The sequence below is a fragment of the Cololabis saira genome, chromosome 17, assembly GCF_033807715.1.
Source record: "Cololabis saira isolate AMF1-May2022 chromosome 17, fColSai1.1, whole genome shotgun sequence".
Taxonomy (NCBI): domain Eukaryota; kingdom Metazoa; phylum Chordata; class Actinopteri; order Beloniformes; family Belonidae; genus Cololabis; species Cololabis saira.
In genome coordinates, this window is record NC_084603.1 from 38,675,724 (window position 1) to 38,692,397 (window position 16,674).

Consider the following 16,674-nt stretch of genomic DNA (forward strand, 5'->3'; position numbering starts at 1 on the left):
ACGCATGAAAAGAAGCAACACAACAAAAAATGATCCTTCCCTTGTTTTTTTTATTTCACTTTCAGGTGAATGAAATGTGGTATAGAATACAATAAATTAAAAAAATAAACTCTTTCTTGCAAAATATAATTCTTTGATTATTTTAATTTGTAACGAGTAACGAGTTGGCAAATGTCAAAGTAATGAAGTAAAACTATATTTTTTAACTTTTAAATATAGTGAAGTAAAAGTAAAAGTCCTGATAAAAAAAAAATGCAAGTAAAGTACAAATCCTCAAAAAAACGACTTAAGTAGTGTAACAACATCTACTTCGTTACTATATACCTCTGGAAACGGGGTACAATAGCTAGTTGTTGCAGTCTCATTTTTATCTCGATATATTCATAGGAAAAGTGTGTAGTTTCTTTTTAAACCATATCTCTTGTGTGTAGCAATGAGATATATATATATATATATATATATATATATATATATATATATATATATATATATATATATATATATATATATATATATATATATATTAATTATATTATATATACTGTATATATATATATTTTTTTTTTTTATTTATTTATTTATTTTTTTTTGCTATAGTTATTTAGAATAAAACAACAATAATAAGCTGTATTAGCACCTAATACAAAGTTACAAAGTGCTGAACACATCAACAGAAGTCAATTCAGCTTTGAACACCACCAAAAATAAGAGTTAAACTCCAAATGAGTCCATTTAATATAAAGCCAATAAAAATAATCAATTAGCTTCATCCAAGAGCACAAAAGCTTCTTAAACGTAGAGAGCGTCGGCCTCTGTAGCCACTGGTAAACTTTGACTAGACTTTCCAAACGCTTAATTATTAGATTTTTTTAGCTACTCTGATATAAATATTCATGTGTTTCCCAGATCATTGTCAGACAGACGGCCTCACATTTCCCTCTGGAAGATTGTTGTGTACAGAGGATTTATAGTAAGCTCAGTTTCTGCAGCTGTGAAACAACGCTAAAGCCTCACCCTTGGCAGTGGTTGGCAGACCTGCAAACTCCCAAAATATCTGCTTGTATAAAGGTCTGCAGACCTGCTGCTGATCACGCACGTTTATTTATAGCACATTTCATGCACAAGACAATTCAATGTGCTTTACAAAAAACATTCAAAAGTAAAAAATTGTTTAAAAATAGAGACGGACACAGTTTAAAAAATGATGAACCAAAAGAAATGCAAGAAATAACAGTTACAGTGCATTGAGAGAGAATGCAGAAATGCAGCAGGAAATGAAAAGGGTTTTGACCTCAATTTAAATTAGCTGAGAGTTTCAGCAGCTCTGATGCATTCTGGGAGTTTGTTCCACGGGTGTGTTTAGTTCTAACTCTATATGATGGACCAGAGATGTGTTTTGGCCCGAGACCATTCAGAGATTTATAAACCAACAGCAGGACTGAACATCTGTTCTGGGACAGACAGGAAGCCGGTGTACAGATCTAAGAACTGGAGTTATGTGGTCTGCTCTCTGACAACCTTGTTTCCTTTATGCCGTATGTATAAAACCATGTCCCTAGTTTTCAGTAGCAAGGACCTACACTTGGAAAGGGTTGAAAGAAATGTTTTTCTATTCTAAAGTTCTGGTGAAAAATGTTGTTATGGCCCCTCACTGCAAAAACTCAAAATCTGAACAAGAATATTTGTCTTGTTTCTAGTTAAAATGACTAATTTTTAGTAAAAAGAAATCTCATTACACTTAAAACAAAACTCATCACTGGAAAACAACAACAATTTTCACCTGTTTCAAGTAGATTTTTTTGCTTGTAATGAGAAGATAAATCTTGTCCCACTGGCAGATTTTTCTACTTATTTCAACTGAAAATTTACTTGAAACAGGTGAAAATTGTAAAATAACAAGTTATTTTTCTGGTAATGACTCTTGTTTTAAGTGTATTGAGATTTTTTTGACTAAAAATGAGACATTTTAACTAGAAATAAGACAAATATTCCTGGTAAGATTTTGAGTTTTTGCAGTGCTCTCACAGCAATATTCAGACTCTCTGTTGACTCCTCACATATCAGCCCCATACAGTCAGAAGTATTGGCTTTCACATCTCTTTTAGCAAGACGTCGTATCCTACTTTCATGGAAATCCCCCAAGTCTCCATCTATTGCTCTTTGGCTTAGTGATGTTATGTTTTTTCTCAAATTGGAAAAGTTTAGATATTCAGTAAAAGGCAACTCAGCTAAATTTGTTCATAAATGGCAATCCTTCATAGATTATTTTAACTCGTTGAAGACTCTACCCACAGACTGATCTTATCTATCTTTATTTATGTATTATTATTATTATTGTTGCATTTTATGTTTGTTTTTTTTTTTTAATTTCCATTTAATGGGATATCAGTGATAGGCATTTGCATTTACCAATGTTTTTGTTTTCTGTATGCCACTTTTGTTCATCCATTACTTTTCTCCATTGATCACTCATCTGTTCCTTAGTTAGGCCTCCCTTGTGAGGGCCTGGTTAGGTTTTGTGTGTTAGCAAAAAGAAAAAAAAGGGACAATGTATAATGTATAATGTGTATCTTTGATTATATGTATCTATGTTATCATTATATGTTGTTTTTTCTAAAAAGTTCAATAAAAAAAAGAAATGTTTTTCTACAAATTTCTTTATTGATTCACTTATGGGGAAAAAAAAATTCCTAATCAACACAGGTTGGCATTTGTCAGGTTAGTTGGTCCATAAACAGACTCGGATCTGTCTTGTCAGGGCAGGATTTCATTGAATAAGTTTAGCTATTCCCCACAGGAGTCAGGACTTATGATGGGCCTCTGTCAGAATATCTCTGAATGCTCTTGAAGTGGTTGTTCCTGTAATCTTCTGTAATTACTGCCATAAACTGCTGTGTTGATTAGAAAAATGCAAGACATTATCAGAGTAATTGCCCCTGGAAACAAATGAAATGGGCATTCTTGCATTTTAGTTTCAGTTCTGATACATCAATAAAAACTACAATACAATATGGGCTTGACTTGTACTGACACCTTTATCTGGGTGTAAATAATTAGTTCTAGCTGTTTAGCCTCATTCACTCTCATTTAAGGATTATCTGGCCAGTGATTTTGTGGTGAAATTCAGGTATTTTTGAGTGTTATGGGATTGATAAAATGTGCTCTTCAGACACAAATTAACTCTTATCTGTCTGTTTTCATATAGTCGCCAAAACAAATAAAGTTTTTTCTGGCCAAAAAAAAAACGAAAAGGAAAGCAACATATTTCCGGGTTATGTCAGCGAGTTTAATCTGATTGGATAAGACGGGGTGAGTGGGCGGGGACCTTGCTGTGATTGGTGGAGCGGGTTCGCGGGAGCTGCGTGATTGGTGGAGCGGGCTCCGGGGGGCGGGGCTTCCGGCAGCGGCTCGGTAGTGGAGCCGACCCTGCTCTCCAGCACCGGGACCCACGTGGAGCTGTTTTCCTTCAGGTAGGAGCTCCTTTAACTCAGAACCGGCTAAAAACGTACGTCCCTTTACTTGAAACTGTTCTTAGTGTTGGAAAATACAACTCAATTATCGATAAATCTCTCTTTTTTTGTAACTGCGTCATTAATGAATCAAAACAAAACAAAAAAGAGGATAAATGCGGGTAATACCAGGTATCACCATGATTCAGTAGCTCCACACGTTTCAAGCAGGTGTTGTGGAGACTTTGGCTTTAGTTTATCCACCAGAACATCATTCTAGGGGTGGGACGATACGGGTAACTCACAATTCAATACTGTGGCGATATGTGGCCCACGATAACGATAATATCACGATATTCAATATATTGTAAGAAATTTCATCAACGATATATGTGACTGAAAAAGAAAAAATACCCATAAAAAGGAAAACGTCTGTGATTATGCATTTACTCACTCACTCATTCACTCACTCATCTTCTCCCGCTTTATCCGTTACCGGGTCGCGGGGGCAGCAGCCTCAGCAGGGATGCCCAGACTTCCCTCACCCCAGACACTTCCTCCAGCTCTTCCGGGGGGAGTCCGAGGCGTTCCCAGGCCAGCCGAGAGACATAGTCTCTCCAGCGTGTCCTGGGTCTTCCCCGGGGTCTCCTCCCGGTGGGACATGCCTGGAACACCTCCCTAGGGAGGAGGGACATGCCTGGAACTCCTCCCTAGGGAGGCGTCCAGGAGGATCCGGTACAGATGCCCAAGCCACCTCAGCTGACTCCTTTCAATGTGAAGGAGCAGCGGCTCGACTCCGAGCTCCTCCCGGGTGACCGAACTCCTCACCCTATCTCTAAGGGAGCGTCCAGCCACCCTGCGGAGGAAACTCATCTCGGCCGCTTGTATCCGCGATCTTGCCCTTTCGGTCACTACTCTAAACTAAAGTTCATGACCATAGGTGAGGGTAGGTGCGTAGATTGACCGGTAAATCGTGAGCTTCGCCTTTCGACTCAGCTCCCTCTTCACCACGACGGTCCAGTACATCGACCGCATAACTGCGGACGCTGCACCGATCCGTCTGTCAATCTCACGCTCCATCGTTCCCTCACTCGTGAACAAGATCCCGAGATACTTGAACTCCTCCACCTGAGGCAGGACTTCTCCACCCACCCGGAGAAGGCACGCCACCCTTTCCCGGTGGAGAACCATGGCCTCGGTCTTGGAGGTGCTGATTCTCATCCCTGCCGCGTCGCACTCGGCCGCAAACCGCCCCAGCACATGCTGGAGGTCCCGGTCCGATGAAGCCAACAGGACAACATCATCTGCAAAAAGCAGAGATGAACCCTGAGGTTCCCAAACCGGATCCCCTCCGGCCCCTGGCTGCGCCTAGAAATCCTGTCCATAAAAATTATGAACAGGACCGGTGACAAAGGGCAGCCCTGCCGGAGTCCAACATGCACCGGGAACAAGTCTGACTTACTGCCGGCAATGCGAACCAGACTCCTGCTTCGATCATACAGAGACCGGACAGCCCTTAATAGAGGGCCCCGGACTCCATACTCACTCAGCACCCCCCACAGAATGGCACGAGGGACACGGTCAAATGCCTTCTCCAGATCCACAAAACACATGTGGACTGGTGGGACAAATTCCCATGAACCCTTGAGTACCCTGCGGAGGGTATAAAGCTCGTCCAGTGTTCCACGACCGGGACGAAAACCGCATTGTTCCTCCTGAATCCGAGGTTCGACTATCGGCCATATTCTCCTCTCCAGTACCCTGGCGTAGACTTTCCCCGGGAGGCTGAGAAGTGTGATCCCCCTGTAGTTGGAACACACTCTCCGGTCCCCCTTTTTAAACAGAGGGACCACCACCCCGGTTTGCCACCCCAGCGGTACTAATTATGCATTTATTCAATGCCAAAACTTCATACAATGTACAAAGAAAGTGCGTTTGTATATTTCCTCACTGCCTCCTAGGCTTGTAAATGTAAACACTGTACAGCTGGACAAATTAAAGTGCATGAACATTAATAACATGTTTTATATAAACCAGGACAGTGCACTGCTTTGTTTCTAATACTGAAAAGTCAGTAAGCAACTTAATTTTGCATATTTCCTCACTGTCTCCTAGTCTTGTAAATGTAAACACAGCTGGACAAATTAAAGTGCATGAACAATACTGCGGTGACAGTTAAAAACAAGATATAAAGAAAGAAAACAAAATAACACGACAAACCTACGTTAAACTTTACCGTACATGTAAATCATTATCTTAAAGCAAAAAAAACATACATGAAACATTCCAATATACAGTAAAACATGATCTAGGCCAGTGTTTCCCAACCCTGGTCCTCCAGGCTACACTGTCCTGCATGTTTAGATGTTTCCCTTCATCGTCACACCTGATTCTAATTAATGGTCCTAATTAGCTTGTCATCACGGTCTGCACAGCTCTGTTGATGACACAGGTACTTTTATCACGGTGTTTTTTTGGATTTTATAATTTTTAAGAATTTGGTTTTTAGCATTTTATAAAAATGTAACCCCAAGACAGTATATAAAGTAATGAAATATAGACAATTCATGCAATTATAACTGAAAACTTTAATGGTTTCATACCTTTAAACATATTTAAAGGCAAAAACTTTATGTCCAACAAAACATCCTTTTTTGGGCATAAACAAAAAAATACCAAAATTGTAATGATGAAAAAAAAATGGATCTTTAGACATACAAATCGATTTTTAGGAATTCATGAGAATCGATTTAGAATTGGAAAATCGATTTTTTTTTCAACACAGGCCTACTGTAGATTATGATATATTTAGAGTCTTAAATGTTTAATTATAAGAAGCATTATTATTAAATTATTTCAGAATTTGTAGACGCAGCTTTCCGCAGAGCGGTGAACATCTATCCAGAGCCGCCTGGGAGATTTGCGAGGCCCTGTGCTAAATGGCTGAGGGAGGCAACATTTTTGAGTTTTTCGGGTCGGATTGAGCCTTTCAGAGAGGCATTAAACTCTTCCATTTTTCTTTTCTTTTTTTCTTTTTTCATCCCCTGATGGAAATTTCCTGAATCTGTCTCGTTCTCTCGACATTGTGTGTGACAGTTTGTTCCAACTCCACCCGTCTGGATCAGAGCAGCTTTTGTCTGCACTTGGTCTGACGCAGTTGTATTGAACAACGCGCATCATTGCACATATATTTATTGATATGCACAGACTACTACACATTTAGATCTGTAATGGAACGTGACTGTTAATATTTATAAGGGAAAAAAAAAAAAAAAAAAAAACGGCCCATAGCACGAGGCCCCGTGCGGTTGCACGGTTCGCACACTCCTTGCGGCGGCCCTGCATCTATCCATGTTTACTTTCTAGAGAGTCCACCTCTAAGATGCTGTTTTACATCGTTAACCTCATTAGTTGTAATCGCCTTTTGTTGCCCGTGCACCAACTTTTCAGCTCTAATCTTTGCTTCTTGCGACTGCTTTGTTTCCAGGCTGACCTGCGGGAGAACATGAATAACAGAGGGGGAGGCTGGCTGGACGGCCGGTTAAAACAGAGAGTCCAACAGGTACAGGTTTCATCCTTCTGCATCTTCTCAAGTTCACTGTTATCTTAAACATCAGGATTAAAAAGACGCCACTTTTCCGCCAACGTGAACCCGGCGCCGGGCTCTTGCTCGCTCCATCTCAGAGCTGGTTGAAGCGTTTAACAACCGCCATGTTTTCCCACAAACACAGAGCCACATCATTGTCTCTTCAGTGTAGTTTCAACCAACATTTAATGAACTCCTGAGTCAGAATATTGCCAGTGTGGGTTTTTTAAAGGTTAATGGAAACAGTAGATGATGTTTGTTACTGTGCTGACTTGTATTTATGAACGCTGCTTTGAACAGGATTCATCTCCACTGGCAAGTGAAGCCAGAACGTTGACGTCTCCTTTCACGACACACTGCTGCTTGATTGGGGTTTCCTGTCTTTGTTAATCAACTTCTCTTAGTTACTTCTACCAGCTTGACTCAGGCAGGATTTAAAGCTCTCCTATTGAGCTTTTTGTGACTCTCAGAGGTTCAAAATGGACTTAAACGATGTACACAATTTTCCGGCCGTCCATTTGTCATTTTAAGAGGTGCACAATTGATGAAGCAGTAAAGTTATGAAAAAGCAGGAGCTTCTGTTTTAACCCTTGTGTTGTCTTTGGGTCAGGGGAGGGTGAAGGGAGAAAATATGGAATGAAGGAAGGGAGAAAAGATGGAAGGGAGGAAAGAATGGAGAAAATATGGAAAGAAGGGAGAAAGGAAGGAAAGAAGGGAGAAAATGAAAGTAAGAAGGGAGGGAAGAAGGAAGGAATGGAGAAAATAAGGAAAGAAGGAAGGAAAAGCAAAGAAGGTAATAAAGGAATGAATGACGAAAGGGAGGTAGGAAGAAAAGGGAGTAAAGGAGGGTAAAAAAGGCATGCCATGGCAGGAGGAAAGAAGGATAGAAGAATTGGGTCATTTTGACCCAAAGACAGCACAAGGGTTAAATAAATAAAAACACACATACATTGTTGCTCACACAAGCATCTGCAGATTGGTTCTCTGAACTCCAAGTGCAGATCAACCCAGCCCATGCATCCATGCATCTATTTTTACTTAAAGTCAGCTCCACCCCCTCGGATGCCGTCACCTTCTAAAGGAAACTTCCTCCTGTTGTTTCTGTCCCGGGTTAATGTCGTCAAGTCTGATGACGGTAAGAATGAGCAGGAAGCAGATTGGGGGAGGGCTGTCATGTTGCTCACAGCAGCACGCAGAAAATGAAGATTTCAGGCTGCACCATGTACCAAACGGAGAGTTTTTCGTACATGTATCAATCAATCAATCAATCAATCAATCAATCAATTACTTTATTTGTCCCCAAGGGGGCGATCAGTTTCGCAACAGGAGAAGCACACAATGTTAAATACCGATATACATAATAAGTTACAATAGGTTACACATCATAGTATAGATCTAAGCTTAAAGGGGACCTATTATGAAAAACAGGTTTTTTCTTGTTTTAACATATATAAAGTGGTCTCCCCTCACCCTGCCAGCACAGGGGAGACAAAATACCATGAATTTCTGCAAGGTCTGTGACCCCCACCTTACAGAGTCCCCCAGTGTCACGTGGTTTTTTTGAGCTGATTAAAATCTGCGCCTAGGGTGACGTCACCCGAGGCGCAGAGGTTCGGCCTCCGCTGCTGAAACCACGCCCACAACCAGCTCTCTCCGCTGCTGGAGCAGTCCTTCCTTGAGCCAGTCAGACGCGGCGCCGCGGCGGAGCGGATCCGGGTTAAATCATCCAGGTTCCCGGGTGGTTTGGGAGCTGGGTCCTTGGGGGTCTGTCCCAGGCTGGACCAGCTTCACCCTCCGAGATTTTCAGGCAAATCTGTCGGTTTGATCCCCGGTAACGGGCGATGCGCCCGGAGCCATGTGCCGGGCGCCCGCCGTGGGGTTGCGTGGCCAGCGCGCAGTGACTAAAGGCTGATTTATGGTTCCGCGTTACACCAACGCAGAGCCTACGGCGTAGGGTACGCGTCGATTTAACGCAGAACCGTAAATGAGGCTCCGATCCGTTTACAGCGTGTAACTGAATGAGAGCATCCGACTATCGAGCTGCGTGACATCGTACGCTGTCCGTCCACACTGAAACTGTTAAACTCGCGGCCAGTTAGGACAGTCCAATACAAAAAAAATAAAGCAATGGATTTTATTTTGTCGGAGAAGCTTCTCTCATGGGACTCGTTTTGTGTACGACGCAGCCGGCTGCTCTGGCGGAGCGAGGTTTATTCTCCTCCCCTCCTACACGTCATTCAAACAGCCAATCAGCGCAGAGCCTCATTATCATAGCCCCCCCTTCCCTAAAATGAAGCACAGAAAATGAGGTGAGAAGGGGTACAACTAGAGACATGGCCCACAGGCTGGATTTCTGATTTATGTAGAAAAAACAAGCTTTAGATTGTTTTTAAGACATTCAAGGCCTGTTTAAAATATACATTAAATGCCATAATATGTCCCCTTTAAGAGGGAAGGCTTTTTCACCCACTACCTTTTCCTTCCTGCATTTAAAAGAACAATAGCGGAGGAACAAAGGAGTGTTTGGATCTGTTTGTCTTTACAAAAGGGAGTCTAAGCAGTAACTAATGGTAGAAACTGAAACTGTTTGTGTAACAGATGTGAGAATCAGACAACATGGAGTTCTTGATCAGCTGTTTGTTATAAAGTTCTTGTAAAGTTTGTTGAGCCGACCCAATGATTTTACTGCTTAGCCTGACAACCTTATTGAACAAGTTTCTGTCTTTGACCTTCAAAGATTGAAACCAACAAATAAAAGAAAAAGTGATGACAGATTCGATGAAAGAACGATAAAACATAGTCATCAGGGAAGAATCCAACTGGAATTTAGAGAGTTTTCGAAGACAAAAAAGGCGCTGTTTTTGAGAGTTTTTGAGCCGCAGTCAAAGTAAAAGGACTGGATTGTGGTGTTTGATCCATGAAAGGGGGTCAGAATAGCATGATGGGGGCTCTTTAACAAAGCAGGACTCAGTATTTGGGGAGGTCCGGGTTCCTGGTACTGTTGAAACACAAAGAACTGGTTCTCAGTCGGGCACCAGCACATAAAAACCGCTGAAGGTATGAAGCTCACTGAAGACCAAGGAGCTCTGCAACATGATAACAAACACATTTCTTTATTATGTCATAAGAGGAAGACGAAGAACCTTTCACAAGGTTCACATGAACACCTGAACAAGTTTCCTCATTGTTGTCCTGAAGTGGATCCTTTGTGATCTTTGTTTGGTGGTGTTTTTGTGTTTCTCTCCAGTATCTGGCCTCCAGCAACAGGGAATATGTCGACCTGTCAGAAATGGCCCTGGACCTTCAGAGACTATACAGGCAGGTGACTCCACGCGTCTCACAAACTCTGAGCTTTGGGTTTCAGGAAAGATGTTTAGAGTTTGTTCATGTTGACTCTGACTCACCGCCACCATAAAAACATCATCAGTGGAGACGCGTTGCCGTGATTCACCATGGACACGGACGTAAGGGGACGTGATCTTCCTTCTTTAGTTGGCTAGAAATGAACATATTAATGCAGTCATACAATGAATACAAGCACACATTGAGACAAAAGTCCAAACACGGCTGCTGCAGCGAAGGAAAGAGAGTTAACAAGTGTCGTTTGAATGTTGTACGTTGCTCTCAGGGTCACCTAGGCCAAATCCTGGTGGAGATGATTAAAAAAAACTTGAAAGGGTTGAACACGAAGTAGGCTAAAAGATATTTCAGACAGGTAACTCAAACGTAACAGGCGGTTTCAGATGAATGAAAAAATCAAAGGATAAAATCATTCATGCTGAGAAATACGAGTGAATCCAGTCTGAACGTTGAAGGGTCTGACCAGGAAACTACTCGGGTTGAGCAATTAGTGGAATCAACTTTTAAATCATGTTAATTCGTCTGCTTGATGACTGTATGGCAACTGGAAAAAAAATAAAACTGGAACGTTTATATGTGAGTTGAAAAAAAGGAGGCGGGGCTTATCACTTGATCTCTTCGTTCACTTTCTAATAGATTAAAGTAGTTCAACATCCACGTCGTCGTTAATAAAACCGACATTTAGTAAATACAAGTAAACAAGTAAATATCAGCTTATATAGTTTATAACCCAGGATATTTCGTGTGAAGTATGAACATACGTGATATTTGTGATGCATGGATATACCATAATATACTATTCTGACAGAAATGCTAGAAAAATTAAATTGATTGCGTTTCAGCTTCGTGAAGGGGGGGAGACTGAAAGTAACTTGTGGTATGTTGAAGTAAATTTGCTCTTGACCAGGTTTAGAGTCAGTTACCACGGTAACAGACTCTGAAACCAGCTCAACTGAACCCTCTTATTCAAGGTTAAGTAACCTCGCTTTGTGAAACGGAAAACTCAGTTTCCCTGGACTCTTGTTCAAAAGGCCGCTAAGCTGCTGCTCTGGTCCAATTTCATGGATTTTAGACTTGAAAACTAAAGCAGACTGCAACTTTCCAAACAGCAGCTGAGAGGTGAGCTGGTTGTATAGTGGTGTAAAACGGAGCTCTGCAACCCCTGGTCTGTCTAAGATGTTTCTCTGCACAGACACACCTGACTGGACCCCGGTCAGCCCGTCATCTAGGCCTATTTGGTATTTAAGTGTACTCTTAAATTAAATACTTATGATTTTTGAAAACCGTTATGAATAAACCCTGAATGCAGGCATTGTGACGTAGAATTGTCACATTGGTTTGATTCACCGCACGATTCGGCACAGATTACCTTGTAATACTATACAGGACTGTCTCAGAAAGTTAGAATATTGTGATTTTCTGTAATGCAATTACAAAAAACTAAAATGTTAAGAAAACTCAAATATCCTATCTCAAAAAATTACAGAATGTATGACATTTTTGTTTTTTTTAATTGCATTACAGAAAATAAAGAACTTATTATACAATATTCAAATTTTCTGACACAGTCCTGTATTTGACCCGTTCTTTGTACGTTTTGACCGTATAGAAACGTAATTCTTGCCATTGTAAGAATGAGATGTACCTGCTGGATCTACTGCCCTTACTCTAACAACTTGTGCTTTTTATTATTTTACCTCTTTTCTTATCATTTTATTTGATTATTTGTTATTTACGGTTTAATTGTATCTTGCCGCTTTTAATGTTGATGTAAAGCACTGAATAACCTTGTGTTAAATTGTGCTATACAAATAAACTTGCCTTGCCTACACAAGTGCACCAGGGGCCTCTAATATGAGCCAGGTGTGTTGGAGCCGAGCGTTTGGACATGAACATTGTTGATGTGTGGTCTCTGCAGAATGGACTACGGCAGAAGAAACAAGACGGCGTTCAGAATCCAAGTGGAGAAAGGTAAGACTGGTACCTGGTTTAGTTCATAATGTGATGAGCCACATATGAAGATAACATTATGATGTGTTGTGAGTGACTGGTCTGATGTGGTTCCTGAAGCGTATGACGCCGTGAGGAAGGACTCGGACCTGGATGAGCTGGAGAGCAAACACTTGGCCAAGAAGGCCCGGAGCAGCCACAGTGAAGCTGGGTAAGGTGTGTTCCCCTGCGGAGGTGGAGGTGAGGGGGGTGCGTGTGTGACGGATCCTCCCCCGCTGTGTGTGCAGGGACGGCAGCAGCAGCAGCTCCGAGGGATCCTCCGACGACACAGACGACCACATCCAGGACAACACGGTAAGAAAACATCTGGACTTCCCATCTTTGGGCCAATCCCAATGTTCACCCTACTTTCTACCACTAGCCCTAAAAATGAAGCCACAAGGGGTAGGGTCCTTGTAATGTTCCCTAGGGATTGGGACACCACTTGCTACGTCACTGCGTGGTTTACGTTCGGGTACGTAAGTGACTGCGTAGTTACGTTTGCACATACGTCACACCATATCAGGAAGCCCAGAGATAGAAGCTGTTTTAATTTCAGCTGTAGCGCTGTCAATATGCCACTTTATTAAGTTTTAATATTTTTTCAGGCGTAAAAGTAACCGTTAAGATCCCCAACCTGGGCTCAGTTTATCCAAATAACGCCTGTTAAGAAATTTGCTCCAACGTATTCGGGGATGAGAAGAGCCGCCGGCGATTTATGGCTCTGCGTTAAATCGACGCAGAGCCTACGGCGTAGGCTCTGCGTTTGTGTAACGCGGAACCATAAATCAGCCTTTATTCTGGCGACATCTGAAGATACAACGCAACAACGAGCAAGCGAGTGATTATGTACATTCACTGAGTGAATATTATGAAAGTAAAATATATATTTCTCGCTAGAAATATAATCAAAACGCATTTTTATGCAGAAACTAACTCAAAATATAGATTTTATTCACTAAAAATGAGAAATGTCCGCCATGTTTTTTTTTTATTCAGTCTGCAAATGATGACGTAAAGCATTCTGGGAAATTTTTCTGGCCCTCGGTCAGCGAGTCAGTATCTGAAATCCCTCACTGTGAAGGGCTAGATTGATACACACTAGCCCTCGTTAGCCCCACTACCCCTACATGCAAAGAGGAATTGGGACACCACTACCCTCACGGGAACGCGCAAAATTTAGGGGTAGAGCTGAAAAGTAGGACTAGGGGGGGATTGGGACTGGGCCTGTACCTCCAACCAGCTTCACACCATGCTCCGTTGGGCGTTGGGAGAGAGTGGGCTGCACAGGGCTGAAAACCCCACCTCAGATAAGGCACATGTGTCAGAAGGGAGGGGCGGAGTCAGTGCCAGGCTCCGCCCCTAAAACCAGCTGCTGTGAACATCACCAGTTACAGTTGAAAGCCCCAATTCATCCACACGCTCAGTACGATCAACCCCAGATCCATACTACTTCAATATGACTGATTTATTTCAGGATAAATGAAGGAATGCACTTTATTTATTTAAATAATGAAGATACAGTAATCCCTGGCTATAAAGGTTCACCTTTCACGTCTCGCTGCTTCACGGATTTACATTGTGCATCGTGTTCTGCATTCTGATTGGCTAAACAGTCTCCCGCTTCTTCACTTCCTGTGTCAATAACGTTGGTCTCTTAGCAACAAGCTGAGAACGGCCAATGAGCTTCAGCAGCAGCTCAAGAACGGGACCTTTGATGAATCGTTCATTACAGTCTCAGATATAATCCATGGTGTCGGTTTAGAAGCATCTTTTTGCCCAGAAGAAAAAAGAGCAACAACAACAACCCATAACTATGTTCTTCTCTGGAAAAGACGCTACAGAGCGAGTCAGGATGCAGCAGCATCAGAAGAGCAGTGAAATACGCACCAGTCACAATTTATCCTACTGTACTTATTGTAGTTTCTTCATAATAATTTTTCATTTTCTCCCGTTCAAATCCAATTAATCAGGTCGTGGTGGGGCTGATCACCGCAATTTGAAGCCTTGTATAATAATTGTAAAAAAAAAACAACTAAAGGTTGCTACTTGGCGGATTTCACTTATCACAGGTTCTTTGGAACGTAACCCCCGCCAAAAACCAGGGATTACTTTACTCCTTCTCATCACTGTTATAATTAAGAAAAGCTCAGTTTTAGACTGAATTCTATTTCCTTTTTCTTTCTTTTTTTTTTAAATGATCAAAATGTGTGTTCTTAAAGAACTTCAGAGATCTTGTGTTTTGGGCCGTATGTCCGTGTGGCCCAGCCCTGCTGGCTTCATGTGCTTCAAATAAACGTAATATTCTCGTTAGGGGAGGACTGGCGTGGCGTCGTCCCTCGGCCCCTTCAGTCTCAGCTTCATATTTAAAGGAAAATTATGAAAAACAGGTTTTTTCTTGCTTTAACATATATAAAGTGGTCTCCCCTCAGCCTGCCAACTCAGAGAAGGAGGAAACAACCAAATTCTGCAGTGTCTGTACAGCCGCCCGGATGATCGTCCAGTGTGATGTGGATCTACGAGCCAATAAGATTCTGCTCCTGTCGTTACGGAACGACTGGCGTGATGCGTGCTAACGCCTCATGATTACTAACTAACTCCGCCGGCCGGAGCTTCCTCCATTTTTCCGTAGTGGTGTATCGCGTCATTCAGGCAGCCAATCAGCACAGAGCCTCATTATCATAGCCCCGCCCACTCAGAATCCTGCATAGATAATGAGGTTAGAGAATGGGATGATAAAGACATGGCTCAGAGACTGAATTTCTAATTTATTTAGCAAAAAACAATCAAAAACTTGTTTTTAAGACATTCAAGGCCTGTTTAAAATAGGTATTAGATGCCATAATAGGTCCCCTTTAAGTGTGACTTGTGTGTACCAGATTGTGATGGCCCGTTTTCACTGTTCCCAGCTCAACAGCTCCGTTACGTCTCTGTACCGGAGGGCCGGCGCGGGTCCCAGCAGTCCCAGCCAGAGCAACGCCCCCCCCAACCCTGCAGGGACCCTGGTGTCCCCCGGGGGCTGGTTCATCGACAAAGGGAAGCCCCCCCCCAGGAAGAACATCTGCATCGACCTGTGCGGAGACGAGCCGGCTCATGCAGCGGCTAAAGTAGGTAACCGCCGCGGGCAGGACCGTTTACTGACCTAACACCTGGATGTGGAGCTGGTTCAAAGTCAGTGGGAGGATGTCCGGGGGTCCGGGGACTCTTCTAATGTCAGACTGGACCACGACGGTACCGAGGGAGCAGACTAGAGGGCTGCATTAACGCAAATCTGGCGGGAGCGGGCGGTTTGAACTTTGCTGCGGGCGGCTAAAAAAAACACTGGAGGATCAGGATGTAGTCTAGAGACAAGATGGAAATCAATGACGTGGAAAATAACCTCAAACAAGGTCTTTAATAAACAAAGAGAAAGCAAGTCAGATATTTGGAGAAACTGTGTTAAGTGTCAGTGGAGCATCTTGGAAGAGAGACAGGGATTGGAACCTCAGTCGGTCAGAAACATTCTCTTCCTCCACAGAAATGTAATGGCTAAGTGATTAATTTGTTAAATTAATTTGTTTCATTCGTTAACTTTGTTTATTTTATGTTATTTATTAGTATTATTTGAGCCACTCACAGCTACTCTCGTTGCTATAACCTCAATCATAATTGATGCTGCGTGAAAGGAGAAATATCTTGTGGATGATGACAATGATGGATTTGCATCTAACTTTGGGTCAGGTTCCTAAGAACTATCAATTATCCATCAAGCTCCACAATGATCATGTTAACATTAAATCAGATTGATTTGTCAAAGACCTTCCTCTTGTGGGACGGAGAAGACACTAAATCAACGCATCTCTATTATGTCCGGCAATCCTGCTTCTTCTCCAAGCAGGGAGAACCTACAGACACAAACAAATGTATATTTCTGAGTCTTTAATTGATGTTTTCTATGTAAATTCAAGTTTATATTTTATGCCTCCAGTTTGTTAATTTGCTGTCTGTGTCCAACCACCTCTGGACTTTTGGTGAATTTTAAACACGGCAGGGTAGTGAAGGAAGAATAAAGAGTGGCCAGCCTGACGTGTAGCACGTGTTTGTGTTCAGACTCAAACTGCCTCGTGCTCTTGTCCCGTGCAGGTGGACGTGGCGGCGCTGGAGCCCGAGAAGAGTCACAAAAAGTCCAGAAAAAGAGCCAAAAGTTCAGCCGAACCTGCGGAGACTCCCACCCTGAACAAGAAAGGTACGGCTCGGTCTAGTCTAGACCAGATAGTCTAGACCTGATACTGCAGACCGGACTTTCCCCTG

The 16,674-nt window shown here is 42.3% G+C and overlaps 1 protein-coding gene across 2 annotated transcripts in view; it reads left to right on the forward strand.

The window, feature by feature from the left end:
• The first annotated feature begins 3,411 nt into the window (after positions 1–3,411).
• Positions 3,412–16,674, forward strand: part of nvl (nuclear VCP like) — a 40,724-nt gene continuing 27,461 nt past the window's right edge. For both annotated transcript variants that reach the window (XM_061745532.1, XM_061745533.1), the window contains exons 1-8: positions 3,412–3,470; positions 6,937–7,011; positions 10,283–10,353; positions 12,314–12,366; positions 12,466–12,556; positions 12,633–12,699; positions 15,294–15,491; positions 16,507–16,609. In XM_061745532.1, the coding sequence (XP_061601516.1) occupies positions 6,955–7,011; positions 10,283–10,353; positions 12,314–12,366; positions 12,466–12,556; positions 12,633–12,699; positions 15,294–15,491; positions 16,507–16,609 (640 nt within the window). In that variant the 5' untranslated portion in view covers positions 3,412–3,470; positions 6,937–6,954. The remainder of the gene's footprint in view (positions 3,471–6,936; positions 7,012–10,282; positions 10,354–12,313; positions 12,367–12,465; positions 12,557–12,632; positions 12,700–15,293; positions 15,492–16,506; positions 16,610–16,674) is intronic.